Source organism: Xiphophorus couchianus, chromosome 5, assembly GCF_001444195.1.
Source record: "Xiphophorus couchianus chromosome 5, X_couchianus-1.0, whole genome shotgun sequence".
NCBI classification, from domain to species: Eukaryota; Metazoa; Chordata; class Actinopteri; order Cyprinodontiformes; family Poeciliidae; genus Xiphophorus; species Xiphophorus couchianus.
Genome location: NC_040232.1, coordinates 30,249,673 through 30,277,632, shown reverse-complemented (window position 1 = coordinate 30,277,632; position 27,960 = coordinate 30,249,673). Strand labels below are relative to the sequence as shown.

Below are 27,960 nucleotides of genomic sequence, written 5' to 3'. Positions count from 1 at the left end.
GAAGAAGAAAGAAAGCCGTCCAATCAGAATCTAGACCAGCCTTCTTCATAGCCAATGAGGCGGCTCTCTGCTCTTCCCGAAAAGATGTCGCCCCTGAGATTGTGTGTCCCAGGTGAGTCCTCCGTTTAAAGTGTTTCAAATGTGTTTCACTTGGAATTTAGACCGTGTTTGTAGCGATGCTGATGTTTCGGGTGATTGAGAGGCTTTTGTGTAGCTGAAAAGTTAAATGCAGCAACAGACAGACATGTTGAAACAGCTAAGTAGCCACACGTGAACAGAGACTTGCCTCTTCTTGTAGACTTACAGCGCGTTAAACTTTTATTTATGGCCACAAAACAAGATGGGAGAGATACGTTATAGTTAAACTTACTGCTTATTTATTTATTTAAATCGACTTCGTTTAGCTGTTTTGGTCTCACCTGCCCTGCCCATCGCCCCAGGCATCGCTGCACATTCCTCTGCGCTCTTGTTTTGACACACCGACTCCACCCGCAGCTTTCCCCCCCCCATTCAGTTTCATTATGAGAATTAACGTTATTTATTTATGTATGTATTACTAAATAACGGGTTTAAATGTACACAAAAAACAGCAAACAAATTACTTACAAGTTTTAAAAATTACAAAAGTCCTACCTTTAATTGTCTGTTTTGAAGCCTCTTGTACAGTATTACATTTCTCTCAAGTTTATGTCAACACAATAAAATTTAGATTCTACCTTCAGATTCTCACCATTTAAACTGAAGCTGGTTTTACTTGAAATATTTATTTGGCCATTAATATTGAAACTCCGTGTGTAGGCATCTTGTAATTGGAAGGTCGTTGGTTCCACTCCAGCTTCCTCCTGTCCCACTTGCCCCTGTATGTGCACTTAACCCCAAGTTTCCTGCCGATCTACTCATCGGTGTATAAAAAGTTACTCAGACCCCGTCAGATTCTTAGATATACAATTATTTTATTTCAACCTTGAAATGTGTCTTATTAAATGATATGGGGAGTTTTCAATAAGACGATATTAAAGTAGTATCAATGTCGAATGCAGTATTTTATGATTACACTTTACTAAATGTCAAATAGGATTTGTAGCCTTTCTTAATAATCAACAGGCAGTTGTTTTATAAGCTTTATAAAAATACAATTCTTCATGTTTGCACTTGATGATTTAGCTTTGGTGATGAGCGCCAAGTCTTTGAGTTGGAAGTTCTCCTTGGCATCACCTTGATTTTTAGATATTACTACCAGCCAAAGAAAACATTGTGCTCAGTTTAAAAGATCACTTTAAGCCTAAAATCTACCAGAGGTACGACTAATTTTGCACATAACGGTATGTAATGTTCCCTTTACTGACTCCTTTTCTCTTTGAGTTCAGGTGAGAAACTGTGCAGCGTAGAAGACTGTAATCAAGGCACTGGAGTGTATCAGCGGCATGGCTACATCTACTCCTCCCTCGCTGGCTACGTAATGAGGAAGAACGAGGGAGAGGAGGTGAGGTTCACAAGGCAGAGGCAGTCTATTTGTGTAGCTGGTGCGGATGACAGACGTTTGGAAAGCTGCCAGCGAGGTTCACACAAAGGCCTGAATAAGAGCATTGTACAATGTGCAATTTGTGGCCGCGGCTCAAACACAAAGTAATGAAAGTGAGCTTCTCAGTGTGCAGTGTCGCTTTATTTTGAGCCGATTGAAAGCGGTCACATTTTTTGGATGAATTTCCGCAACAGAAAGTAAGCGTTTGTTTAAAGTCAGTCTGTTGCACGACAGCAACAAATTATTTTATAAGCACAACTGTTAGTTTCTTACTCTGTGAATATTTTAGCATTATAAACATATTCTTGCATCCTAGAAGAAGGAAATAAGTACAAGTGTATTTTTTTAGAAAAATGAAAATTAAAAAAAGTAATTAAATACCGATAAGTAAGGAGTTTTCTTTTTAAAATCTGAAGGTGTTTGGTTAGTCTTTCATGAAATATTTTTAGTAATTCTGCTTTGAACTTTTCAATTGTCCTGGAACATTTGTTTTCTACTATTTCTTTAAAAGTCAGAAGTGTTGTTGTCAACCAGTGTCTTGAGTGCCTTTGCTCCAACATGTTTTTAGCTCCTGTAGTTGCATACCATTACATTCTCACTCCTTGTCCAGATGTTTAGTGTGCTAAACAGCTGGACAGCAGCTGTTTAGCACACTAAACATCTTCATGTTCATGTACTGTGGCTCAGAGCTTTTTCCTGCTACTCCAGAATGCCCACTGCTCTTGGAACTGTTTCAGACAAAACAATCTTCCATTTTAAATAAGCCGTACTTTTACCCTCTAAAATATAGTTTCGTAAGACAAGATTTTTTTTTTCTTCTCTTGAAAATGGCCTGCTGTTGCCCTTGTATTGTAATGAACTGTATTATGACTGAATCCCTATTCCACAAACACAAACTGCTGGTACATTCCTGCTCTTTAGTTGGGCTTTGAAGAGTTTTAATACACACTGCGAGAGGGTTGCAGCGCTAAACAGTTGTTGCAGTTTTTGTTTCATCGTCATACGGTCCTTTTCAACAGCTGATTTAAAATCTCTTTGAAGTTCAGCCAAGCATTTAATAACTGTTAGAGAAACTTATTGTTCACATTTTGCTACTTCCACATTTCTTGTAAACTGTCTTAAAGAAATGTGTCATCTTCATGTATTCCACTGTGGCTCAGAGCTTTTTCCACAACCTCAGTGGAATAACTTGCCTCATTTTGTTAAAAGATTTTAGCTACAAATCAGCAACAGAAGAACAACCAGTATATCTGGTTGGGATGTGACTTAATCTGTAGAGGAAATGAATTCTCCGAAAATACTGATTACCATCCAGCTAATTACTAATTATGAAACATTACAAAAACAGCATAATTAACAAAGTGTCTTTGCCTGCTTCAGTCTGTTTCCATAGAAACACCAGTAGCCTCAGTTGAAACAACTTTTAATTATTTCAAATTCACTATTTTTGCTCATTCACTTTTGTTTGTATGTACTTGTTGTGCACAGGAGACATTTGGTGCACATATTTAATATGTGATGAATATTAAATATGAATTTTGTTTTTGATGGAGTTCAATGTAGGCTTGTAGCATTTAAGTTATATTGCACAGAAAGGTCCCCACATATGTTCAGAGTCAGTACTGAAATGTGAGCAATACAATTGTTTTGTAATAGAGTTGACTGAGGTGTTTGTGCTCTCCCAGCTACCGGTGATCTCAGTGGTGAGGGAAACTGAAGCCCTGCTGCTGCCCGATGTTGGAGCCATCGTCACCTGCAAGGTCTGTTATGGACAAGCTAGTTTATTTAAGCAATTCATATAAAAGAGACTTACTGTAAACAGAACTATACGTTTTAATCCTTTATTTAAAAGTTTGTTTATTTTTTTATTTAATTTTTTTTCTTCCACTCAACTTTCCATTGTTATCCTTGGACACAGCAAGCTTATTAATGCTGTGAATAATTTTTAGAAATATTTGAAATGTACTACAGCATCTGCAACTGATTTACAGCAGGTGCATCTTAAAAAAAACAAACAAACAGAATTTCATCTCAATATTGATCTATTCAGTGGTTAACCTCTGCACAGGAATGCAGTGGCTATTCCTGTCAGCATCACTTTTTTCCTTCCACTCAGCTTTCCATGAACATGCTTAGAAACCGGTGCCTTAACCTCGTTGTGGAGGGTGTAAGTGACTGTCTGCTGGACGTTTGTTACGTCAGCCGTTTTCTGTGATTGTTTCTTTGGCAAAAACATGATCACAACATTTCTCTGTTAAAACCTCTTTTTATTGGTTTTATGTAATATTTTCATTTTTTAGAGGAACTAAATGTCATTTAACTTATAATAATCAAACCATAATAATCAAAATGAACGGATACGCAGACTTAAAATGAATCACATGTTAGTGATACATCTGGAAGATGAGAGACTTTCAATTGATTAACAGAAATAAATTAATCAACAGTGATAAATAATGTAGAGCAGTGGTCCCCAACTACCGGGCCGCGGATCGGACCAATTGGTATCGGCCCGCAAGAAATAATGAACTACTTCCGGATCTTTTATTTTGAAAATCCTAAACCGGATTTTACCGGTTACGTCTTGCGCGTCAAAATTTAGCCAACTTGCAGCAGAATGAGTAACAAAACAACATCGGAGTACTGCGCCCCCGGTCTGAAGGGCTGACCGGTCCGCGCGACTAAAAAGGTTGGGGACCACTGATGTAGAGCACACTAAACCTGTTTACTTTTGGACCACGTGAAGAACTTTGACATGTAGGAGAACTATATTTTTCCTTGTTCACACACAAAAACAAAACACAAAAAGCATTTTAAGACTTTACCAATAGTTGTTGTGCAATCTCACATTAATTTTATGCTTCAATTTAAAAGGTGACTGGCATCAACTCCAGGTTTGCCAAGGTCCATATCCTCTACGTGGGGTCCACACCACTGAAAGACCGCTTCAGAGGGACCATCAGGTAAAACCTGACGTGTCTCCTGGTTGATTTATTGCATTTTCTGAGAAACCATCTCATTCTCTCTCTCTGCGTCACCAGAAAGGAAGACGTGAGAGAGTCGGAGAAAGACAAGGTGCGTGACGATTGACGCTTTCACTCAGATGATCTCCCACGTCTCTCCACACTTTTCCTTCTCTTCATGTGTGAATATATACCGAGTGTAAACATTGCCCTCTTCTTTGTGTAGGTGGACATATACAAAAGCTTCAGACCTGGTGACATCGTCCTAGCAAAAGTTGTATCCTTTACTTATTTTTAAGCAAATTACTGTCACGGTTATGTGACAGGTAAATTACTTTGTGAATGCAGAAACTATGCAGCTCATACCTCAGATACCTCTTTTGTTGTTGATTGACATTCCTAGACTGCATGCGTCTGCTTCCCACAAATTAAAACCCGCAGCTGAAACAGGTGATTAACTGTTAAGAGCAGGCGATGAGTGTCACAGTCCACACATTAATGCACAGGTGCATTGCAATAAACTTGAATAGATTTAAAAAGGTAATTGTAGCAAATAACCTAATGTGTTAGATTCATTGCACGCAGATATAAATTTCAGGTTAATTCAGTTTCTCACATGATCTTACAGTCTTGAGGAAAACTGCTGTCCAGAAGACGGTAAATGACAACAGCAACAAAAAGTCATTGTTAAAGAACCTAGCTGTTCAGAACTCTCAATTCAAGCATTTTGACGTAAAGTTTTGTGGAAGGAAAAAGCGGTTCTATATGCCTTTCAGAGGTGCAGTTATGACAATCTATCATTGTCATAACTACCAATGTAACCCATAAACTCCATATTATTTTCTCAGTTCGTTACCATGTGTTAACTACTTGTTTTACATTTTCATCTGAATGTTTCTTTTCTTACGTGAATTTTAAGTTTTTACAATTATTCTGCTGTTGTTTTTTCTGTTCCTTTATTTTCTTGTCAAACAATTTGACTTTACGTATAAACGGTGCCACACAGATAAACCTGTGAAGAGTTAAATCCTTCACCTGCGATGTCAGATTTCGCTCGGGGACGTTCAGTCTACCTACCTGTTGACAACAGCTGAGAACGAACTGGGCGTGGTGGTGGCTCACAGCGAAGCAGGTAAATCTCACCGCTCAGCTGCAGCTCTTCAACCGGATCAGGTCGACGGCATTTTTGATTACAAACACAAGGTGGCGCAAGTAAAGGCGAGATGTTTACTTTTACGTAGTTGCTTCTTGTGAAAATAAGTACAGTTTAGAATTTTGACTTGAATTTGCAAGACTCCTGTTTTCTGTTTGCAGTTACTGCCAGCCATGTCGAACTCTGTTCTTGTTTGTTGAGTATGTCACTGATGCATTTTTTTAAAAACATTATTCTACATACCAGGTGCCCAGATGATTCCCATCAGCTGGCGTGAGATGCAGTGCCCGCAGACCAACGCCAAGGAGTTTCGTAAAGTGGCCCGAGTTCAGCCCGAGTATCTGGAGGCCTGAGAGACCCTGAAAGTCTGTTACATCACCAACAAACGACTCCTTTTGTCAAGTGGACTCCCAACTCTTTTTCTCTGGGTGACATGTGGTTCCTTGGCTACTTCTCATATCGGCTCATTAAGTGTCTTGTTAACGGCTTTACTTCTGCACGTTTTTCATTGTGCTGGATTGAACCCAGAGAGCTCCAACTAATGAAATTGGTTTTTATTCCAAATAAATTGAGTTTATCTTTATCAAAGGTCCACGGGCCAGCAAGAGGCATGTTCAAAATCATCCTGAATTACTTTATAGAATTGCATCAGGTCAGGATTTTACAGTTGAGGTTGCTAAGATTTTACAGAATCCAAAAAAAAGTATCATTTTTGCACCAAGAGAGGAGAAGTTTCTGTTCCAAATGCAGGATTCAGGGTTGTATCGATAAGTATTATGGCAGCATCAGCCAGAACTGTCTTTGCCACTGTTTTGCTGGGAGATAAAACTGTGTTATTGATAAAATTCAAATTTCAGAGCCACTTCTGCAGAGGCCAGGTCTAGATTCTTATAATTAAATGAATTATCAGCCCCCTCTATTTTAACTTGGGGTGGATCTATATTTTGGATTTCTGGCCCTTGTGAGTTTGGCACATTTTAGTTGAACTGTCATAGAAAAAAATGTATAATAATCTAAGGCTAGTCATTGCTGAAAATCTGGCAATGTTCAGCATTGCCAGATGCCAGATCATTGCTAGATGCCAGACTGCCAGACAAACTAGCCAGTTTGCTGCCAGTTTGTCTGGCATTCTAGCCTGTTTCTGTCTGGCAGTTTTCCTAGTTTTTACTAGGAAAATTCCAAACCAACAACGTACCAGGGCTTTCTAAAGTAATCACACCGCTTTGAACAGTTTAAAATTTTCACTTAACAATCACAATATGTAAAGTATTTAATTAGGAATTTATGTGCTAGACCGAAACAAAGCAGTGTATTAAAGTGAAATGGAAAGAAAACGATACATGGGTTTCCAAAAATGCTTACAAATGAAACATCTGAAATGTGTGGTGCACATTTGGATTCAGCTCCCTTTACTTTGATACGACCTCCACCTAAAAATGCAGAGCAACAAGTTGCCTTCAAAATGGAGGTCATCTGTGTGTGATTTAATGTCAGTGTGAATCCAGATGTCCTGTGAAGGCTTCAGACGTTCATTAGTCAACAAACGCATCATGCAGACCAAGAAACACAGCAGACAGATGAGGAATAATGTTGTGGAGAAGTTTATAGAAAAGAGTTGGTGGTGGCGGCAGCATCATGCTATGGCGATGCTTTTCTTCAGCTGAGACAAATAAGCTGGCGGGAGGAGATGAATGGAGATAAATGGAGGGCAGTCCAGGTAGAAAATATGTTGCAATGGCCCAGTTTAAGTTGAAACCAAAATGGATTTAGAAAGGTTTAAAATTGATGTTCAGAGACTTTCAATCAAATCTGACTGAGATTTAGCTCTTTTTATTTTAATTTTTTTTTTGCAAAGAAGGGCAAAAGGCTTTCCTCCATGATTGCAGAAAAACATGGTTTTAAAAAGTATTACCGTAAGGGAAGGGAGATTCAAAAACGCGCCGCACCTTTCAGATGTTTTTGAAAACATTTTGAAACCCATGCATCATTTTTATTTCACTTAAAGAATAAGCACTACTTTGTTGGTTTATCATATTAAATGCCAATAAAATCCACTAAAGCTTGTGGTTGCAATGCGAGAAGATGTGAAAGTTCACTGTACCTGAAACCATTTTTACATAATTTTCTTTAAATCAGCGGTCTCAAGCCGCATTCCTCGAGGGCCGGTGTCCTGCAACTTTTAAACATGTCCATTGTCCTCCACGCTTGAACTAAATGGCTCAATCGCCTCGCTCACATGCAGTGAAGCTCTACAGATTAGCTGATGATCTGTAGAGCTCATCTACAGATCAGCTCTGCAGAGCTGAATATTGGAGTCAGGTGTGCTGAAGCAGAGAGCCCTCTACAAGTTGCAGGACAACCGGCCATTGAGGACCGGAGTTTGAGACCGCTGCTTCATAGGGGAAGTTCAGGTTTTATTTGGGGTCAAATGGAGTAAGAACGGTACCATTAACAATGAAATTTCTGCCATCTGAAATAAGTCAGGCTTAAAATGTGAGTGATATGTTCTGAATTTCTACGCTGCATCATTTGGTTTGTCGTAACATTGTAACACAGAACGTGTTGACATGGACCGTGGTCTGTGTTCCAACCATACGCTAATGGTTTCAACATGGACAGTGATAAAAAAACAAAGACAGTAAATTTAAAGGGCGCCTCTGTAACCTCAGTGAGGTTCTGCCGAGCGCCTTCTCTTTTACACATGCTCTCATTTTATACTGCTTTTATATGCGTATATATGAGATGTAAATAAGCATATCAAATGGGAATCAGGTGGACAGTCCTGCTCAAGGACACTTCAGCACTCTGTTCCCCCCACCTTCTAATTGGAAGAAGATTACCCCGCCGTGGGTAAATGGATGCGATGTGTTCGTTTAAAGCAGCAACACGCTCACTTGAAGCTTTCTGCTTGAGTAGACTTAGAGGATGGAAAGTTTTTCCTGAATGGGCCTTTTCTGAATATTTAGGCATGTCTTTTCTGCTGCCTATTGTTCAAATACTCCATTAAACCCCATCAAAAAATATTGAAACACCTCATTAACTTTTAATTTACAAAATTAAATGGAAACAAATTAGCCTTAAAACCTTGAAGTGGTTGGAACTTGGATATTTATAACACAGGTAGGCTTTTTGTATAAAGACATGAATTAGCAGTAAGCATCTTTCCTGCAGATTGTTGTTCTGTGGCTGGTCTGTCAATAAGAATTTACAGAAAGATGATCCATGTTGTATGGCCTGTATTTTTTGTATCCTTGCAAGACTTTTTGTATTTTTAAAGTGCAACTGGAAAGCCCAAAGCAAACTTTAACAAGGCTGCTATGCTTGGAACACAATGTACGATTCCAGCTGAATGTCTGTGAGCCATCAGTAACAAACCTGATTTTCTGTTTTCCTTAAAGTGAACTTTTTCTTTTATACTGTCCCTGATTGCTAATGTGCAGGAACAAAATTAAATGACCATCAGAGCATTTGCTTGTGACTTTTTATTGAATGTCAGCTGCTAGTCAAGTTGCTGCTCAGCCCAGTGTGTCCACATGTTCACATCTGTTTGGGCTGAGGAAAGGATTTCAAACCATTCCAGTTTTTAATCTTTTTTTTTTTTTTTTTTTTTTAAAGAAAGAAACCAATTTAGGTGTATAACACATTGTCAAATGGAAAAAAGCTCAAATCAAGCTTGCTTTTGAGAATTTATTAAAATAAACATCATCACAATGTCTTCAGAGAAATTTACAAAACCATAGCAGTCTACTATCCTAAGTCTGGTATGTAACGCTACACAACATGCAATTTGCAAATTTCTCATTCATAAAATGTCATTATATACATGTTGATGAGTTATAAACTAGTCTCCAGTTGAATCAATACTTGAAGACACTAGAAGTACAAAAACGCCGACCTCCCTAGTTAGTCATCAAAGCGGACGGATCGAGACGCATTGATGTCGATGGCGAACTTTTTATTGGAGGGTCCCGTAAACCCAAGTCCCGCCCCTCTGTTACTAAAGTCCATTTTCCGTGCGTGTGCTCGCTCAAACTCTCCCAAAAGCCCTTGCTGCAGATGCTGCTGCGCGTCCTTCCCCAGCGCCATGTTGGCTCCTCCAGCTGCGGTCCCAGTCAGCTGGGAGCCCTTCTTGAAGCCGCCCATCAGCCGCAAGAACTTCTGCTGCTGTTGGGAGTTGTCGAACTGAGCGGTACTCCACTGACCCAAAGCCTTCCAAAGACAATTAGGAAGAACATTTAGGTTCTGACGCTGGTATTGACATCTGAATCTCTATATAAGAAAGTTGCAGTGTTGTGGCATCAAAGAAATGAATGAAGCTTCCATGACAGCTCTCATTAGTGCTCTAATCTGTGAAACGTTTTAGTCAGTGGTGGGCTCACTTATGCTAATGTGCCAACAGGGGAGCTAATGTTTTGCTTAGCGTTTTAGTTTATTTTGAAAACCATTTTTACTGCACTTAGCTTCCTCTAAACTGCATTTTTTCCAGATAAATTCTGACTGTTTCCTACACTTTCACATGAATTAAGTTCAACATCTGTTGATGTTTTGGTTATCCACTGCTAAGAACTCTTCAAGCACTTTATATTCATGCTCTTATTTTGAACAGCAGCTCTGTTTCCTATCATGTTTGTTTTTTTATATCATCCATCGCGGTTGAAGTGGATGTTGTTTGTGCGTCAAAATTACAGGTGTACCAGAAATGCAAATACAAAAGGTTCTGGTTCGGCACTTTTGCATGAAGAAAAAAAAAAGTATTACAATTTTAAACGCTTTATAGTCTATAAAATAAATAAATTGAAATTAATATGCTAAAGTCCTGGCCCTAGTTGCAATATGGTTTGTCACTGACATATTCAACATTGTTGAACTTAGCGCATTAGCTTGTGTTAATGTTGGTATAGCCCTTTACGGTTAGTGTAATTAGCTTTTTAGTTAGCAGTGCCCACAACTAGGACTAGTTATAAAGATGAAAGCATTTATAGTGCAGGCTTACTGTAGATGAGCTACCATGGAAAAAAAAAAAGAAAATATCCACTAAGAATATAGCTATGAAGCTCTGCACCCTCTCATTGTTACAACCCATTCAGGCTGGTAAAATGTAGCGACGCAATAATCTGGTCTCTACTGGTTAGATGTCCTAAAACAACAACAACAAAATAAACCAAGTAAAAACTAAAAATAAACATCTAATTTGTCCCCAAAAAAGCCAGAGTATCACTTGGCTTTATCATAACTACCTGGAGACAACGTCATGAAATGGAAGCATTTAAAGTTTTAAATGAATGATCAAAGGAATTCAAGAAAAATCCTGATACTGACTGCAGATTTATCCGGTTTATGAGGTAGGGAAGCTTCCTCGATCTCCATTTGAAGAGCTTTTCTTCTCTCCTGTGACCAAAACATCGTATTAGACATCAAAATATGGAATATAGGTGTGTTATAAAGTTAAAATCCATGTCAAGAACTTGGATTTTTGGAGAGAAATTATTCATCCAGCTTAAAAGGAGAGACAGATAGTGGATCACTAAGGACCTTCCTTTTTCTTTTTCTTTTAACAAATACAAAGTTTTGCAAACCATGAATTGGGTTTTATTGAGTTTGGAATCAGTGAAAAATAATCCAGTCCAGGTTGAATCAGTCTCAATCAATTTCTTGGGATACTGATCCCAAGAAAAACGCTTGAAATGCTCCCTGTTGCATGTTTTTCTTTTTTTAAAGCAAAGGAAGGGTCTCATTCATGAACACAATCCCACAGTGGAAGTGATGTAGAGAGATGTTTTTACTGGATTAATGGAGACCTCATCGATGTTTCCAGTCTTTGCTGATAGGAAAACGACATCGCCTTCGGCAAAGTCCTGAAACACGAACCCAGGCTTTTTACTGACCACTTCAGTAATTTAAAAACAGCTAAACACTTATTTTTTGGCTCACCTGTGAGTCTTCCTGCTCTTCTTTGTTTTTTTTCTTCTTTTTTCCCGTAGCCTGGGCCTCAGTGTTCATGTCCTGATCGTCTTCAGCTAAGTTTTTCTTCTTTTTGCTCTTCTTGCTCTGCGGTTCAGCAGCCAGAGTGATGCTGTCCTCCACACCCTCATTCTCCTTTACTCTTTTCTTCTTCTTCTTCTGTGGCTCCATCTCCTCAGCTTCTATTTTCCCATCTTCCTCTATGGCTTTCTTACTCTTTTTTTTCTTTTTGATCTTTACCTCATTTAAATCTTCCTCTACAGCAATCTCTTTGTTTTTTAACTTGTTTTTTTTCTTTGGGAGAATTTCCTCTTCCTCTGTCGATCTTTTCCTCTTTGCTTTGATTTCATTTCCAAATCCCTCAGATTTACTCTCCTTCTCTTTCTTCCTTTTTAATTTCACCTTGCTAACCTCTGTCTCTTCTTTCTCTACTTTTATCCCATTTTCCAACACTTTTGCTTTCTTTTTTGCTTTTGTTTCACCAACTCCATCAGTTATTACAAAAGTTTTCTTTTTCTTTTCTACAACTATCTCTTTAGTATCAGCCGTCCTCAAAACTAAAACTTCGCCTCTTTTCTTCTTGGGTTTCTTGCTATTATTACTTCCGATCTCCATTTTCTCGTCTTCTTCTACCTTCATATTTTCTGGTGTGATTTGTACACATTTGTCCTTGAGTTTCTCCTCTTTCCTTTTCTTCTTTTCCAATTTTTCAGCCTTCAAGGTAACACTTTCTGCTTGAATTACACTGTCTCCTATCGGATTCTTCTTCCTCTTATCGTCGTTATCCGTTTCAATAGTTGAAGAAACACCATCATGTTTCTTCCTTTTCGTTTTTTTCTTGTCTTTCTTCTGATCGGTTTCATCTTCCTTTTCTTTTGCCACCGTTTCTACTTTTTTCCATTTCTTTTTAGTCTTGGCTTGGCTCCCGTTCTCAGCTGTGCAGATTTGGATTTCTGGTGAACATATTTGTCCTCTCTTCTGTTTTTTCTCCTTCTTTATTCTATTAGCCTCACCGTTCTCCCCCTTCATCTTTGCTTCAGCACTGATCGTGTGGCTTGTCTGGTTTAAACAAGATCATGCAAAAAAAATAATACTGTTAAATAAATAATAAAAACATGGCTCACAAACACATTTTGTACATGCCGGAGGAGTCAACACTGACCAGAGGTTTGGCAGGCTGTGTGGGCTGGGACTGCTCATCAATGTCTCTCTGCAGAGCCAGTAGCTTCTCCTGCAGCAGAGCCAAGCAACAGATCTGCCTTAACGTTCACTATGAGTGCATAACACGAACTACATTAAAAACAACTACCGCGTCATTTACATACATGTCGTTTACAGGCTGTGCAAAGCTGAGCCTGGAGTTACATTTACGCCATCACAGTTTAACTGTGTGCATTAAGTCACAGTGTAACGGACTGCAGAGGCGTTAAAGAAACACTGAAAATCATAACGTCTGAAAGATCTCATTTCTATGCTTTAAGGATCGCTAAGAGGGTTTTGATTTCATGCATTCACTGATTGAATAAAGAATAAAGCACTGTGTGTCTCATCTTATGCTCTTTTTTTTTTTTTGCGTTTTCTCTTATCGCAACCACAAAGCGTAATGTATTTTATTGGCATTTTAAGAGACACAAAACACAACACAAAATAGGGTGTGATATATTTTTTGCAAATAAATATCTGAAAAGTGTGGCGTGCGCTTGTTAAACCTGCTCTGCTCGTAGATGTGTAACATCCAGATTTCTCGTGTCTTCTGGGCCGGACTGTCCCACACTAAATCACGATTTTCCGGAGCGCAGTTTGTGGCGTGTCTGTTCTGTTTGTAAAAGTTCTGAAATTATTAGTGAAGGTGCTCTGTGTGGCTAGAACCACACTTGGGTTGTAATAGACCTAAAATGTAAATACACGGAAGCCAAATGACCACAACAAAAACGGTCATGTTGCACTGGGGTTTAGGTGTTGACTGGACTATTTGGACAAATGAAATGTCCTTGTGTTTCGTGGCCCTACCAACAGGTACAGCACCCTGTGGCTCCTTTACTTTTGAACGTTTTGCTGACGGGTGAGGGGCCAGATTTGTTTGTGAATGCTTTAATATATTTAGGGACAGAAGACCGACTTTGATCTAGAGAAAGATGAATGTGACATGAGTGGTAATTAATTTGATTAAGATATGAATCAACCTCAGAAGGTTTCTTAAAAGTATAGAGGAAAAAATAAGAAGTTTTATTGTAAAAAGCCTCTAACTGTGTTAATCTAAAACCCACTTGGAGGAAATGTGGGATGGATGTTAAACCAGCAACTTACATGATGAATTAGACATTTTACCAGCCAGGCTAAAAAGATACTCAATTACTCGTCAAGAGACAAAGAATAGAAGTAATACAAATGTTTTTGATTACATCTGACATTTAGACAGACTGTGCCTCTCTAAATGTCAACTATGACTATCAGATTTTTGATTTACAGATCATTTTTAAAAAGTGATCATCGTGGGAAATCTAAGTCAAAGCTACTTCATATTACCTATAACAGTGTTTTGATGTGTGACAAATACATATTATAAAGAGAGTTAGGTGTTAGAATAAACCATTACCAGGTCGATTGTGATCTCTACGGGTTTAGGCGCAGACTTTTCAGAAACAAACACCACGTCCTCACTGGAATCCGTCTGAAATGTGAACAAAAGTTCGCGTTTTCCGATCTTGAAAGTGTAACAACCACGTTTACATTCGACTCAACGCAATCTTAATTCAGTGCTGAGAAATCGACAATCGGGATAAAAGGACAATAAGAGTAAAACTGACTAAATGAACACAGTAGACTATTCTTTCATTCATAGCTGTCGTTAGCATTGTTTGTAAGCTAGCTGCAGCATGATTGAAATTATTCACAAAGAATATGAGAATGGGAAAAATCTGCTAGCTATGAGAAACTCCGATCCAACAACAGTCGAAACGTGTTTATAAAACCATAGTTAGTGAGCTGCTTACTTACTTTGTACGCTTTGATAAGTCACGTGGAGACACATTTACGCTCCAGGCGGAAGTAGCGTTTGCTCCTTCCTGTTAGCGACAACACAAGCGTCCCTAGCAACGTGCGCGCGCATAAAATACGGTCCTAGTTTTCTTTTCGATAACGTTTGGATAAATGTTGACACTGGATTTTTATTCGAAATACAGGGCTACTGAAACGTCACAAGGTGGCGATTTTTTTTTTGTATGCTTTTGGCGTCTTCGTGCGGTGCAGAAGAGCATTGAGAAGAGAAACCGAAGTCAAATTCTGTGCTTGTGTTCAGAAATTCCTGATTTCAACACAGGTGTTATGTCTAGTTTTGTTGCCCCTCCCCGAAGGATCATGTTTTCCCGATAAAACTCTCCCCCGTCGTCCTGTGCTCGAACCAGGCAGTTCCTACAGGTAAGCTGCTTAAAATAAATTGTACATCGAGAAAACCTTCAATATTTCTTTCACTTTAATTTCATAAAGTTAAACCTCATGTATTAGTTCAAATGCACATACAATGAAATACTACAATGAAATACTTCAAGAGACTTGAAATACTTCAAGTCTCTTGTAATTTTAATGTTTATTACTTACAGAAAATGATGTTCGTTCTGTGGAATACATATTTGGGTCAAGCAGATTCTGGAAAAAACTAAATATAATGGTGCTTTGGGCGCTGTACAGGGTCCAGCTGCAGTCCAGTTTTTAAATTGCAGCCCTGGGCAGCCCCTGCAGTTACACAGCAATGACTCACTCAGTATTGAATGGTTAATTTTGAAACACTCCCACAGGCAGTAAGATATTTTTTGACTATTTTGTGAGATTTGAAATGTTATGTCATGTGGCTCAATATATTCACAGGCCCATCATTGTGCTTTCAGTTGATTTTGAAGTTGGCTAAACAGTAGCTAGTTAGCCTGCAGCTTTTTTTTTTCCTGACTGTTGATATTGCAAAATCTACTTAGTTTCACAAAAATATTTCAATTACTTTGAAACGTTTATGTCATCGATACAGTTAGGATTTCTGTTTAGTCATTTTAAGAGAGCAAACTGTTAAATAATTTGCACATTTCTTATGGTAGTCCCTTTTCTGAGATTTTCTGTATTTGTGGAAATCGGTGCTGTGTGGAAACGATTTTGTTGACACCTGATATTAAAAGCAACAGATCCTGAAGGAGAAGAAAGGCAAACCAGACAGTGAACTGTGCAAAGGATGTAATAGCCACTTAGTGCAAGTCACGTTACAAACATTCATTTTAACGCTGCCAGAAAACAGTGACAGTATTGTTCTTATAAATCCATCTGAAAAGCATTCTTTCTTTACAGTAAAAGTTAAAAATCAGGTTAGACAGAGTTTTTCATATTGATCCCATAGTTTCATTGAACAATGTACAAGCACTCACCTGCACACAAAAACAAAGCCATTGACAAGTTAACTTATTTTTGATTGGAGTTACAGCAAAAAGGACTGGTCACAGTCACATACACAACGCATTAACTGGATATACTGTCTCAGCTTGAATTCACTGTCGCTCAGGAGATGAAGCTGAAAAACCTTTACTCATACGTACACAAAATGGTGTTTTGAATTACCGGTTTTGAAAAGCTGTTTCGGACTAGAGCTATCAAAGCGATAAGACTGTAATAGAAGCAACATACATAAGATTTTTTTTTATTTATTTTTTTATAAATTCACAGTTTGGGATCAATAAACATTATCTTTGTATTTCCCAGCAGTTAAAATAAAGAATAAAGATATGCCGAATTGTTTATTGAACCTTTCCAGTTATCTGCACTGACGGTATACATGAAGTTAAGAGACACCACAGCCAACAATGCAAAAGAGCGAAGTGACTCTATTAGAGCAAGCAGGACTTCCTTCACTGCTGAAGCAGGGCTGCAGGCCAGTCTCCTCCATGCCGTGTTGTACTGACGCAGTGATTCATGCTAAATACTGAGACGACAAACTGTCCAGTAGGTTATATGTTTTTATATTAAAATGCTTCTTTTATTGGTCTTATGCAATGTTCAGATTTCTGAAACTGGATTTTTGGGTTTTCATTCGCTGTATAAAGCCATAAAGTTTCCAAAAACATACCGTCTATGAGCAGTGAAAGCACATAATATGTCATTTTCAGTGTTGTACTGGAACAGCTGCTGCAAATAATTTCTTGACATTACAAACATTTCATCGAGATCCATCTATTAATAAGATTAGCATGTAAGAGTCTTCCAATTTGACTGGTGTAACTTGTGATAATAATAATCGAACAGTAAAATAAAGAAGCATAGATACATGCATGACTACCAGGACAACACAGTGGAGTATTTGGGGTTGTTCTAAGCATTGACATCTTTAATATTAAACAGAGGAAATGTAGAAAATGTAACCACCTCTTTTTTTCTTTTTCTTTTTTCTTTAGTAAAATTGCAGACCACAAATCCCGCAAATTTGGCAATAAAAAAAGTCTAGCATACTCTTTAGGTTCGTTTTGATCATTACTAATTTGTTTATGAGATCCTCTGGAGTTATGAGAAAATGTGCAATCAGTGTCATTTATCTTGAATAAGGCAGCATCCAGTTTATGTTGGTTTTAAATAGACATGACTGATTTTGATTAATTCTTTATCTATGATGATAAATTGACTATAAAAACATTGTAACAAGTAACTCCCTTTGCTATATATATACATACAGTACATATAAATGTTTGTATAAATAAAAAATACTTAAAAAAAACATCCATAAAATGCAAACATTTAGATAAAATACTGTTCCCCCCACATTGTGCTTTCACGTGCAACTTAAACAATCTTTAATCTCACAATTTCACCATGATCTCTGTACTGATGACTGTCTGTGCAGGTTAGGTATTGCAGTATCATCCATCCATCCATCCATTTTCTGTTCACCCTTGTCCCTAATGGGGTCGGGAGGGTTGCTGGTGCCCATCTCCAGCTACGTTCCGGGCGAGAGGCGGGGTACACCCTGGACAGGTCGCCAGTCTGTCGCAGTATTGCAGTATCAAATGGCTTTTATTATATGCTTCCTTAAAGCATAACACTTAAAATATACTGTAACTACTAAGTTGGGACATTTCTTTACCACTTAACAGCACCTGATAATCCAACGTTTTCAAATAAGTGTGCCAAAGTGTCCAAGCGAGTCAGAAGGTCACTAAGAAAGAACCCTGAAACACAACACAGAGGTTAAGCAAGCTTTGTAGGCATCTGCTTGTCATTTACATTAAAGTCCTAAAAGGCTGAGTTTGACAAAAGTGCAGTTTATTGAAGTAAGCGTCACTTATTAACAGACACTTATTAACTCTTATTAACAGAGACCAGATGCCATGGCACTGGTGTCGAGGTGCTTAGATAGGATGTTTACTTCAGCACATTAAGCTTGACTTTCACATGTTCAAATTCAACATGTTCGGTAATTCTCATTCAAATAAATCTTGTTCCTCATATTTATGTATTCCTCAGTGTAAATATGGCCACTATGCTCCATCCTTGTCTTATGTGGTGCTGTCAAATCGATCTGTAAAATAAGCTAAAAAGTTAGTCTGAAATACTATTTGCAGTTGGCTTTTAAATATAATATTAAAACATGTGTGCGGAAACACAAACACATTAAAATACTTTTTCTTCTTCTTAGGTAACGGGAAACTCTTCAGCATCACAAAAGTGGCTTGACTGTAATCCTGTCTTGTGTTACCATAAGCGCCTCCCAGTGTAGTTAATGGGAGCTGTGGGCATCTGCAAGAGATACAGGAATATTTAGGAACATATTTACAGATTTAAGTATGTAGAGTGTGTGTGCCTGTCGATACTTACAGTACCGCCTCCGTTCATGACCAAAGCCATCTCAGTCGGTTGGTAGACATGGCCTCTGAAGGCGATGCCTGGGCGCATGCTGCCATGGCTGCTGTGGTACGTCCCACTTCGGACAGCTGCAAGAACAGTCGATTCAAAACATGCAAAAAAAAAAGTTATCAGTGTGGCAGAGTCTACATGTTATGTTTCTAAAATCCCCTCCACCTGAACAGCAGGATGTATTTGAGTCGTACGTGTAAGGCATGACTCTTTGTGAACACACTTGGTTTGAAATGGGTGAATAAATGGAATAAAATGCTCAAGTAACAGTCACCGATTTTCCAAATTAAGTTTTTTCCTACATAAAACTTATGAAACCATAAATTTTCATAACTTGTGGTTATGAAAACCAAATTCATAACCGTAACCGCAAATGTCTTTCTAAATTTTACTACATGAGGGAAAATCAAAAAGGACTGAATAAAAGTCTTGGAATGCAGACATTTCAAAAATCTTCCTTCATAATTTGTGTCGTAATGAAATGTTGACCATTACCCTGCGAGGACCACAAAAAAAACAAAAAAAACAATTTTCACATGAAGCTTTCCTTAGGGTGGATGAGTCAGCTGAGGACCATAGATCATGGAGGAAGCCATTTTATTTTCTCATTTCCCTCTGCTAACAGCCTTTTTTTTCTTGCCCTTTTGCATTTTTATTTGTTTTTTTTTTTACTGACTAAGTAACACTTTCCTTAACATGTACTGGCAATACCAACAACAGGAATGACTAACCAGAACAAGTGTCATTTAACTAGATACCCATTAGCATAGCTATAGCGGCTAGTTTATGCTTTTTCCAATAAAAGATTAAAACAAACAAACAAAAAAGAAAATTTAACATATTAGCTGCAGTCTTTGCTAATTTTACTGTTAAACTGGTCAAAATGATGAATCGTGTGAACACAAAGATTCACTTTGCCTTTATGACCTGGGTTTTTCTGCATTTGTTCTTCAAAGCAGCTGCGCGACTCTGGGCTGTATCATCAAAATGAACTTTCAACACATTTTACATTTAAGCACATCAGTAAGACAGCACAATATCACTTTTTAAAACGACTGCCTGCTGGATGGCATGCAGCCTAAGCGGCCATTGTTTCAGCCCCTGTTTCTGAATCACTGTGCTGCTTTAAGAATAACTGCGTGAGAAACAGCTTCTTCAGAAATTCAGCAGTATTAAAATGATACAGAAGAGACGGTTGAGAGGAAACAAACAGATGGTTGCTGCTGAATCCGTTTTGCAGTAGGTCATTTGGAGCCCCTCTAAAGTCTTGTATGTTTTTCTGTTTTATCAATTCACTCTCCGTCTGGAACGGCTGCTCACTGGCAAAGCCTACAGATACAGCGGTCTCCAAGGCAACGTTGATATTTTATGTCATTACTGTAACAAAAGAAAAGTGTTTTCAGCAGAGTTGGAACGGCACCATAAAACATACCTGGCTTGAGTTTCGGATCTGTTATCACAAAGATAGAAATGAAAATTATATACAATTTGTACACATCTAAACTGTGCTGTTTTTTTTATTTTAAGAAGCTTAATCAATAATGAAAGGAAGTAAAACTCCAGTTTTACATCTTATTTTTTAAGATATGTAAAGGAGACTTTAAAACTTTGGAACAAATTAAAAAGAAAGGATTCTGCTGACAGTAAAACATTTCTATATTTTAAAATGTGCTGCATCACCTTTTAACTCTATCAGGCACTTGGTTGTATGTTGCTCCTGTAATTAACTCTGATTCCTAAATATCACTGTATGCCAGCAGCTTCCTGCAGAATGCATGTCAACTTTGCAGTCTACATTATGTCTTATCAAAGATCAACTCCTGATATGTGCAGCTGGGTTCAGAAAAATGTAGCGATTAGTTGAAAAGGAATGACTCACAAATCTCCGTCTTGTAAAGGCTGGTGGATATTCAGACATTTCATGAGACTTAATTGTTTTTTTTGTTTTGTGCAGCAGGTACTTATCCTTGCAGCCCCAGCCACACCTCCTTCCCCAACGACCCTGGCTAAATAAGCGGTTTCACAAGATGGGCGGTTTGATTTACACAAAGCCACAACAAAGGAGATATTCAAACCTTGATGTGACTCAGATTGAAATGTGTGGGGTTTTTTTTTTGCACCATTATTGAAAACTTGGATGCCGTCTAAATTATGTAAATGTACTAGATTGGGGGACTAGCCATTTATATATTCCACGTTCCCTGTATTCACACATTTACAATAAATATATTATAAATATGTATGAAGGAGGCTTTCACATCAATTTATACTCGTAGATGTTTATATTTGCAGTAAAATAAGTGATTGTCATAATGTGTGTTGATGGTGGACCCAAATGCAGTAAGGCAGAGACAGTGGGTAGTTTGAAGTGATGAATATTTAATGAAAAAAACGATGATAAAAAAACTTACAGGCAGCCAGGGTTGAACATAAAACACAGGAACTAGGAACAAAAAAGCATTATGGAGAACACAGGGATCCAGGGTAGAACAAAAAACAGAGGAGGAACAGACAAACAAAAAAGAAACCCAGCAAGATGAACAGGGAAGCAACGGGATATAATGGGAGGAATCAGCAAGGAATCGGAGCAGGAGATGTGTTTAAATACTGTGAGGCTGAATGCTCACAGTATTTAAACTGTTTCTGTTTGATAAAACAGAAACCAGGCTGATGTAATTAAAGAAAGAGACTAAGGAGCACAGAATAATAATAAAACTAGAATCAATAAATCAAATCCCAAAACAACATAGGCCCTGACAGTGATGTCAGTTTCATAATCCAATCCAAGCTGGTCCAAAGTAAGTAGATAAATTCCTTCAGAGATTCCCAATTGATTTTTGATAAATGTCTGAAGGTGGCTTTATAGGTATAATTTCACTATTTGTCATTAGCAGGGCGTACATCTTTTTTTTCTTTTTTTTTTAAACTAGATTTAAAAAAATTCACTGCCAAATGTGAAACGTCAAACAACATTGTGGCTTTGGTCATGGTTTTCCCCTGGAAGAGTTGTGAACTTACTGTAGTTTTGCCTTTCAAGATTTTACCTAATTGTTGAACTGACATATAAAAATAGCATTGTCTGTCCACTAGGTGGCACAACAGTAAGATTATTACATTATTGATGGCTAATAATTCATAATGACTTGCTAAGTTTAAACATAGGAGGAGTCTCTTCTCTGGCTGCCAGCTTTATTGATTTTCTTGAACTGTTCATTTAAGATCAAAACAAGACACACCTATGATCTAAACTTTTTACAATTAGATAAGTTATATTGACTTCACAAATATAATATACAATATACAAAACAATCTGTTTATTATTGTGTTGAACATGAGCAGCAGAGCTGACATTTCACATGCATGAACTTTTTTCCACCTCAGAGGTGTGAAACTTCAGTCCTCAGGTGATTTAACTTTTGAATGCATTTGTGGTCTAACACACCTGAAACAAATTAACAAGTTTCTTATTCATAAAACTCCCCCTCTTAGTTGTAGAAATAGTTTGTAAAGCAGCTTGTGGTAGCATCTTTATTTTAATTACATTAATGGTTAGCATTTAAAACTTGGAGCGATTACTAATAAAAATAAATGTTTGACTACAATATGCTCCTGCTGTTTTTTTTCTTAAAAAATTGAAATGTAATCAGGCAGAACTGATGCTAATGCTAATGTGACAAATACACCATAATCTCCCTGCTTCTATGAATTTACGACAGAAATGTTTAAATGGAAAGAGAAAGACATTTTTTCAGGCGAATGTTTTAGGTTCATGTACATTAATATAGTTTAATGAAGATTATGAATGCATTGCTGTTGTGTTTCTTGAACACAAACTTGAAAATAAGTAAAGATCGATGTTGTTTTCCTTCTTAATTTGATATTCTCCATTAAAATCTGGTAGATTAAATTGCTGCTCCATGTATGTATTGCTAGCAGGAACCACGCTGTTGGAAATGTTACTTGGTGTTAACATCTTCCTCCCTGTGAGGATGAGTGTTATTTTTAAGTCCATTGTGTTGGTTTGCACTTGTTGTGTAAGGTCTATTTTTAGGCAGTTTGGACCAATAATTGCTAGAGGTGTTGAACTGGATATAATTAATTTTATCCACTTAGCTTTTAATGTTTGGTTTTCACATTCTGCAAGGAAAACTGTTGACCCCACCCAATTGTCAATCTACCGATGCTATAGGTTTGATCATATAATTGTCTGAAAATGTCATACCTTTTTAAAATTACTTACTCCTGCTATTTTATAGAGAAGCTGCACTGGGTGACTGTTTTCACTGCGTTCACTTTTCTTTAGATTGCCTAGACTCAGTGGTTCCATAGCTTACTGTAAAACTTCTTTCAGATATTTTTTTATTAATTAAATGATTTCATTATTTGAATGATTCCATTACTTCCACCGAGCTCTGTAGAAATCTGTTTATGATTCACTTATTCATTTACACAAGTGGCAACAGGTACACATCTAAGATATGCTGGAAATTCCCTGGGGAGCATGACCACTGGCCACTGACATAACAAACAGAACCACAAGCACACATCGGGCTTACTTGCACTGTGCTCCTCCATTGAGAAGGCCTGGTTTTCTTGAAAAGACTGGTGAGAATGTGCGGGGTGATCATCTCCAAAATGAGGAGCAGGTGATGCGCGGCCGGTGTCGAAGAAATCTTGTGTGTCAGATTGTGTTGGATTTTGGAGACACAGGTGGGACTCTGGGATAGCGTGGAACAGCAGCAGGATCCAGCCCTGGATCACCAAGGCCACAGCCAGTGCAGGCTCATCCAATACTTTTGCATCCTTGTTTCCTCCTCTCTCCCTGCTCCCTTTCCCTCTCAACGCCTGGTTGCCATAAAGGTAAAACCCCAGCCAGGCCACCCAAAGCAATGCGGACGCCAAACTGGACAGAAAGACCCAGACGGCATTACACTTCCATCGTCGCTTTTCAGTCTCTCCTTCTCTGTCTTCTTCTCTGCCATCTCCTCCATCTTCTCCGAACTCTCCTCCGCAGAGCACCACTCCGAGAGAGAGACCCATGGCTATGAGGAGCAGGCCCAGAGTGTAACTGCACATCAGAGCAAAGTCTAAGGGAGGATACTCGCATGCTGGGTGACCCTCTCTCACGACAGTCAACAGAACCCATTCAGCAGAGATTATCCCCTGAACCAAAGCCAATGCCAGTCCCAGCGCTGCCAGCGTGCTCCCAGTGGGGCTTGACTTCCCAGCCACCAGCCTCCTGAGTCTCACACCTTGCACTAGTAAGCAGGAGAAGCAGAGGGCAAAGAGGGGTCCCCAAAAGGCCCTGCGCACCACACAGAGCACCTGGGTCTTCCCTACCAAGAAAGCCAGAGAGATGGTGAAGATCCCGAGGAGGGTCCCCAGGAGCAGGAGCAGAGGGCCGAGGCCAGAGCGCCTGGCTGGGTCAGAAACCCCACGCAGCTTGACGATGAGCAACACCGCAAGAACCAAAGAGGTGAGGCCGCCACTACAGGCCACGGCCTCAAGGACGACGCCCCAGACCGCCTCTAGGTCACACAGCACTCTGTAGGGGGCTTCCACGCCCACGCTGCATCCTCGGGGAGGTGGGGGAGTGGGCTGAGACGAGCTGCAACTGATCAAAGTCAGGAGGCAGATGACAAAAGGGCTGACGGCCATCTTGGTGACAAACAGGGAAAAGAGAGACACAGTTAGAGCTAAATAAGCAACAAGTCATTTCATCCATTCAGGTCTACGTCACGTGGTGTTACATGAGCACATCAGCTGCTCTTACATCTTCATTATGAGAAAAATGGTGAAAACAGCAATTTCTGCTTTTATTCCACAAGCCTCTTGTGTGATGTTGTTCAAACACACACACATACACACACTCGCTCCACAGAATAGCACAGGTTTCAGCACTGGGCAATAGTTTCCATGGAAATGGGAAACAGCGTGGGCTGGTTACATTGCATACTGGGCTTTTCAGGAGTCGAGTTCAGTATCTAAAAGCACAGAACAACACAACATTCTGCACACACACACATACATACACAATAATTATTCACACTTGGATTGATTTAATGAATATAATGCATTCCCCAGCCCTTACCAAAGCATTAACATGCACCTTTAAATTAACTGTCATCTTGATACAGAAAGCTTGTACCAAAAAAACCCCAACTGTAAATCAGTGCATTCTTATGGTTTCACATTTCATAGAAAGAAGTAAAACTCACCTCAGATGAATTCTTGACTTGAATTCTGGGTTACTCACAGTTCAGATATATCATCATTTCCCACAAATCATTATTTGACATGACTTAAGTCTCTGAGTGTTGTCAGATTCTCACTTAATGAAGTCCTTGAGGCAGCAGAAACAAATCGGTTTCCATTTTGTCGCTGTGTTTCCTTTCAGCTCTGACTGCTTAAAAGTACCACAGCACACTTTGAAAGACCTCGGGTGTCTTGCTGATGTAGTGACTTGTCCAGCTGCTCCGAGAAGAAGAAGAAGAAGAAGAAGCCACAATTATGATGCATGCCTCGAGACTTCACACACCCACACGGTCAAATATATCTTCAGCCTCTTTCGCTCCTTTCTCTCTCACTCCCTCTGTCCTCATCTTTCTGTTCGTGCAGTCTGCATGTCTGAGTTGCTCTCTCTCTGTCTCTCTCTCTCCCAGCTTCACGCTGAATCTGCGGAGGTGTCAACAGAGCTAGAGAGAGAGAGCGATGCAGTCCCAGCTTACCTCTGCTCGCCCACACACACGGGGCAGCGTGATTAGCTGTTGCACCTGTCTCACCAGGAAGAAAAGAGGAAATAGGCTCAGTACATAAGCATGGCAGTTCACAGCCTGTCCGGCATTAATCACTTTGTTTGCACATCTTGGTGTTATTTCATCTTGGCGTTATTTCCCGCCTTCATGCTCCCACATCTTCTACTTCTCAGTCCCTGCTAAACTGTGGGGGATATTTGCTGATGAATGATGAATTGCCGTGTTATTAAGAACTGATCTGAAATGGAGATGAAGATGGGACGCATGCTGCAGAAAATGGGCATCTCGATTGAGAAAGAGCAGATGGTCGCTCTAAACACAGGTGAGCCTTTGGCCATGTGACCATCCCAGTAGAGAGTGTTGCATAACACCCTGGAAGACATGATTCAATTAAGTCTGTTAAGAGAGACGTAATCTCCAACCCCCTACATGTGGGGATAAAGAAGGACACAGGGAATGTCATGACAAGGATGCCGTCCATAAAGGTGTGTGAGACATTTTTGCACTATTTTGTTGAGCCAGAAACCCAAAATCTGTCAATTTTAACTTTTTAACTCTTACAAGTAAGGTGTAACAATATATAAAACTCATGAGATGGGAAGAGACATGATATTGAGTTCGCAAGAACGAGATGAGTCAAAAGGGTAGGGGGTACCTTTCTATGAAGAAGGGTAGTATTTACTCGTGGAAAGATTGGGAACTGTAATTCAGCTCTCCATCCTGTGAAATAAAACTTTTTTCTGTGCAAGGAAGCCTTCATGAATAAGCACAAAAAAAGAAATTTTTTTTTTCAGATTTCTTTTGAAATATTTTAGGATTTTGTTTAATTTTACATGGAAAGAGATTCATTTAAGTTTCTGAACAACTGTGAAATGTGCTATTTACAGTCAAAGAAATCTACTTTCGAAAACAAAACCGCATCCTCACCCACATCAAAGCATAAAACACACATGATACCACATTATAAATTTAAATGAGTATATTTGGTCTAAAAATTCAAAATTACATCTTGAAACTTAGAATTTGATTTAATCATGATATTTACTATTTAAATACAATGGCAATTGAGTAATAATTACTAAGTAAATGTTCACAGAATCATACGATATAAACTAACTGAATAATTTTAAAAGATTTGAACATATTACATTTTTATTAAAAACAGACAGTCATACAAATCTTTTCAAGAAATTTGGTTTTAAATATATTTTGATATGTTTAACACATTGGCTAATGCTCCAATTGTAAAATTATAAAATTATTTGTTCGTATAAATAAAAAAAAAACCTGCTTTCAGTGTTTCAATAAAACATCAATATTTCAACAAAAGCAGTCTATTAAAGAGACATTCAATAACATGATGATGAGCAAAGCTTTGCTTTCACATTTAAATCTCCTGTATGTAATGTAACTTTCATTAAGAAGATATGTTTTTTACAATTTGCTAAAAGCGTCACTATGTTGTGATAGTAGAGTATAGCCTCCTTCCTGTGGTCCGTTTGTCATGCAGAAATACACTGTCAGAAGCAACCAATCAGAGCTAGAAGAAGCTTGTTAGCGCAGTCAATCATGCCTCTGTTCGCACTGCTCACAGCCTCCCTCTTACTCTTTGCTACACTACGGCTTCTCCCCATCAGCAGAGCCTACCATAAATGCTCAGGCTATTTAGCAAAGCCAAATATGATGACAGGTAATTAGTTTTCCTGTAACTTATTAAGGAAGAATTATTTATTAAAACTTTGAACAAAACGTTTGGCTCGTCTCTTCCTTAACACAGCCGGGTTCTTCTTGGCGAGCAGCGGCCAGCTGTAAAACGAAACTAAACAAGGCGTGTTGACGTCACAGATCACAGAGTTTAATTCATACAAAACCACACATGCATCAGTTAACAAAGCTGCAGAGATACAGAGATATGCATTTATCACAAAATAACAACAGACAAAGACAAACACGAAACACAAAGACAGACAAAGGCGCCCACGTGGAGAAAAGATGGAAAAAACTCAACTCTCTTTCTCTTTACACGTCATCTTATACAAAGGGGTGTTTCCGTATTTTAATTTATGCAACGAAGGCGTTCCGTTGTTCAACCAATCAGAGAGCCACCTTGGAAAAACGTCAACCTTCCCCTAAGTTTTAATGACCAGACTCAAGAGTCATTTTAGTTGTTAAAGTTATAAGTTAATTTCACAAAACCTATTTTACTCTTTTGGACTCAGCATCTCCCAAGATTTGAATCTTTGCCTTATCACGAACAATATTTAAAAGGTGTATCCGAAATTAAACATAGATGTTTCCCAGATTCGAAATCTGTGATCAACTCCAGATGCAGCTCAGAGCCCCTGGGAAACCCCCCAACCTTCGACCTCTAAGCAGGGGAAGATATTCTTTATGGCCTACTAATTTAAAGCCTTTCAAGAGCATAGTGTTTTATGGCTGCTCTAAGTTACAGCCTTGCCAGGAGAATGTTTATCTCTGCTTAACATTTGTCCAAATAGGAATGTTTATCTCTTAAACGCACATGTCATGAGATTAGCCATATTAAACACCCAACAATATCCATATTTCCTTAACAAACTGTAAGTTGTTTTTCCCTTCTTATCAAGGCTTACACCATGCATCTTGTACACAAGCATGATTGACAGTGCTACGACCCTCCTCCTGGCTCTGATTAGCATATTTCTAGAGATAACAATACCCCATGGTATATTAAATTGTCACAAGATA

The 27,960-nt window shown here is 38.6% G+C and overlaps 3 protein-coding genes across 5 annotated transcripts; 1 reads left to right on the top strand and 2 right to left on the bottom strand.

Moving 5' to 3' along the window:
• Positions 1-5: 5 nt before the first annotated feature.
• Positions 6-9,105, top strand: exosc1 (exosome component 1). The gene is made up of 8 exons (XM_028017752.1): positions 6-112; positions 1,368-1,483; positions 3,208-3,282; positions 4,397-4,485; positions 4,564-4,597; positions 4,712-4,762; positions 5,533-5,617; positions 5,885-9,105. Exons 1-8 carry the CDS (start codon positions 55-57, stop codon positions 5,989-5,991), a joined length of 615 nt encoding a protein of 204 aa, XP_027873553.1. The 5' UTR covers positions 6-54; the 3' UTR covers positions 5,992-9,105.
• A 206-nt stretch (positions 9,106-9,311) lies between these two features.
• On the bottom strand, positions 9,312-14,739 carry knop1 (lysine-rich nucleolar protein 1). 3 transcript variants are annotated; one of them, XM_028017668.1, is made up of 7 exons: positions 14,597-14,739; positions 14,196-14,270; positions 12,762-12,830; positions 11,570-12,658; positions 11,422-11,493; positions 10,958-11,026; positions 9,312-9,847 (listed from the first exon to the last, which is right to left on the bottom strand). In XM_028017668.1, exons 4-7 carry the CDS (start codon positions 12,626-12,628, stop codon positions 9,542-9,544), a joined length of 1,506 nt encoding a protein of 501 aa, XP_027873469.1. In that variant the 5' UTR covers positions 12,629-12,658; positions 12,762-12,830; positions 14,196-14,270; positions 14,597-14,739; the 3' UTR covers positions 9,312-9,541. The 3 variants fall into 3 exon arrangements, with proteins under 3 accessions (XP_027873469.1, XP_027873470.1, XP_027873471.1); XM_028017669.1 differs by having other exon boundaries at positions 11,437-11,493; XM_028017670.1 differs by lacking the exon at positions 11,422-11,493.
• A 3,131-nt stretch (positions 14,740-17,870) lies between these two features.
• gprc5bb (G protein-coupled receptor, class C, group 5, member Bb) lies at positions 17,871-26,940 on the bottom strand. Its single transcript, XM_028017688.1, has 4 exons — positions 24,697-26,940; positions 23,035-24,136; positions 18,440-18,555; positions 17,871-18,361 (listed from the first exon to the last, which is right to left on the bottom strand). Exons 2-4 carry the CDS (start codon positions 24,134-24,136, stop codon positions 18,317-18,319), a joined length of 1,263 nt encoding a protein of 420 aa, XP_027873489.1. The 5' UTR covers positions 24,697-26,940; the 3' UTR covers positions 17,871-18,316.
• Between the last annotated feature and the right edge of the window lie 1,020 nt (positions 26,941-27,960).

Bases quoted from the DNA above. Each gene is read 5' to 3' on its own strand.
- gprc5bb (XM_028017688.1), bottom strand. From the start codon at position 24,136: ATGGCCGTCAGCCCTTTTGTCATCTGCCTCCTGACTTTGATCAGTTGC. The intron at 18,556-23,034 runs GTAAGCCCGATG...CTGTTCTTGCAG, and splicing joins AATGGAGGAGCACAGTGCAA to CTGTCCGAAGTGGGACGTAC. The intron at 18,362-18,439 runs GTAAGTATCGAC...TATCTCTTGCAG, and splicing joins TCATGAACGGAGGCGGTACT to ATGCCCACAGCTCCCATTAA.
- exosc1 (XM_028017752.1), top strand. From the start codon at position 55: ATGAGGCGGCTCTCTGCTCTTCCCGAAAAGATGTCGCCCCTGAGATTG. The intron at 113-1,367 runs GTGAGTCCTCCG...CTTTGAGTTCAG, and splicing joins CCTGAGATTGTGTGTCCCAG to GTGAGAAACTGTGCAGCGTA. The intron at 5,618-5,884 runs GTAAATCTCACC...TCTACATACCAG, and splicing joins GGTGGCTCACAGCGAAGCAG to GTGCCCAGATGATTCCCATC.
- knop1 (XM_028017668.1), bottom strand. From the start codon at position 12,628: ATGAAGGGGGAGAACGGTGAGGCTAATAGAATAAAGAAGGAGAAAAAA. The intron at 11,494-11,569 runs GTGAGCCAAAAA...TTCGTGTTTCAG, and splicing joins AAGAGCAGGAAGACTCACAG to GACTTTGCCGAAGGCGATGT. The intron at 9,848-10,957 runs GTCAGTATCAGG...TGTCTTTGGAAG, and splicing joins ATAAACCGGATAAATCTGCA to GCTTTGGGTCAGTGGAGTAC.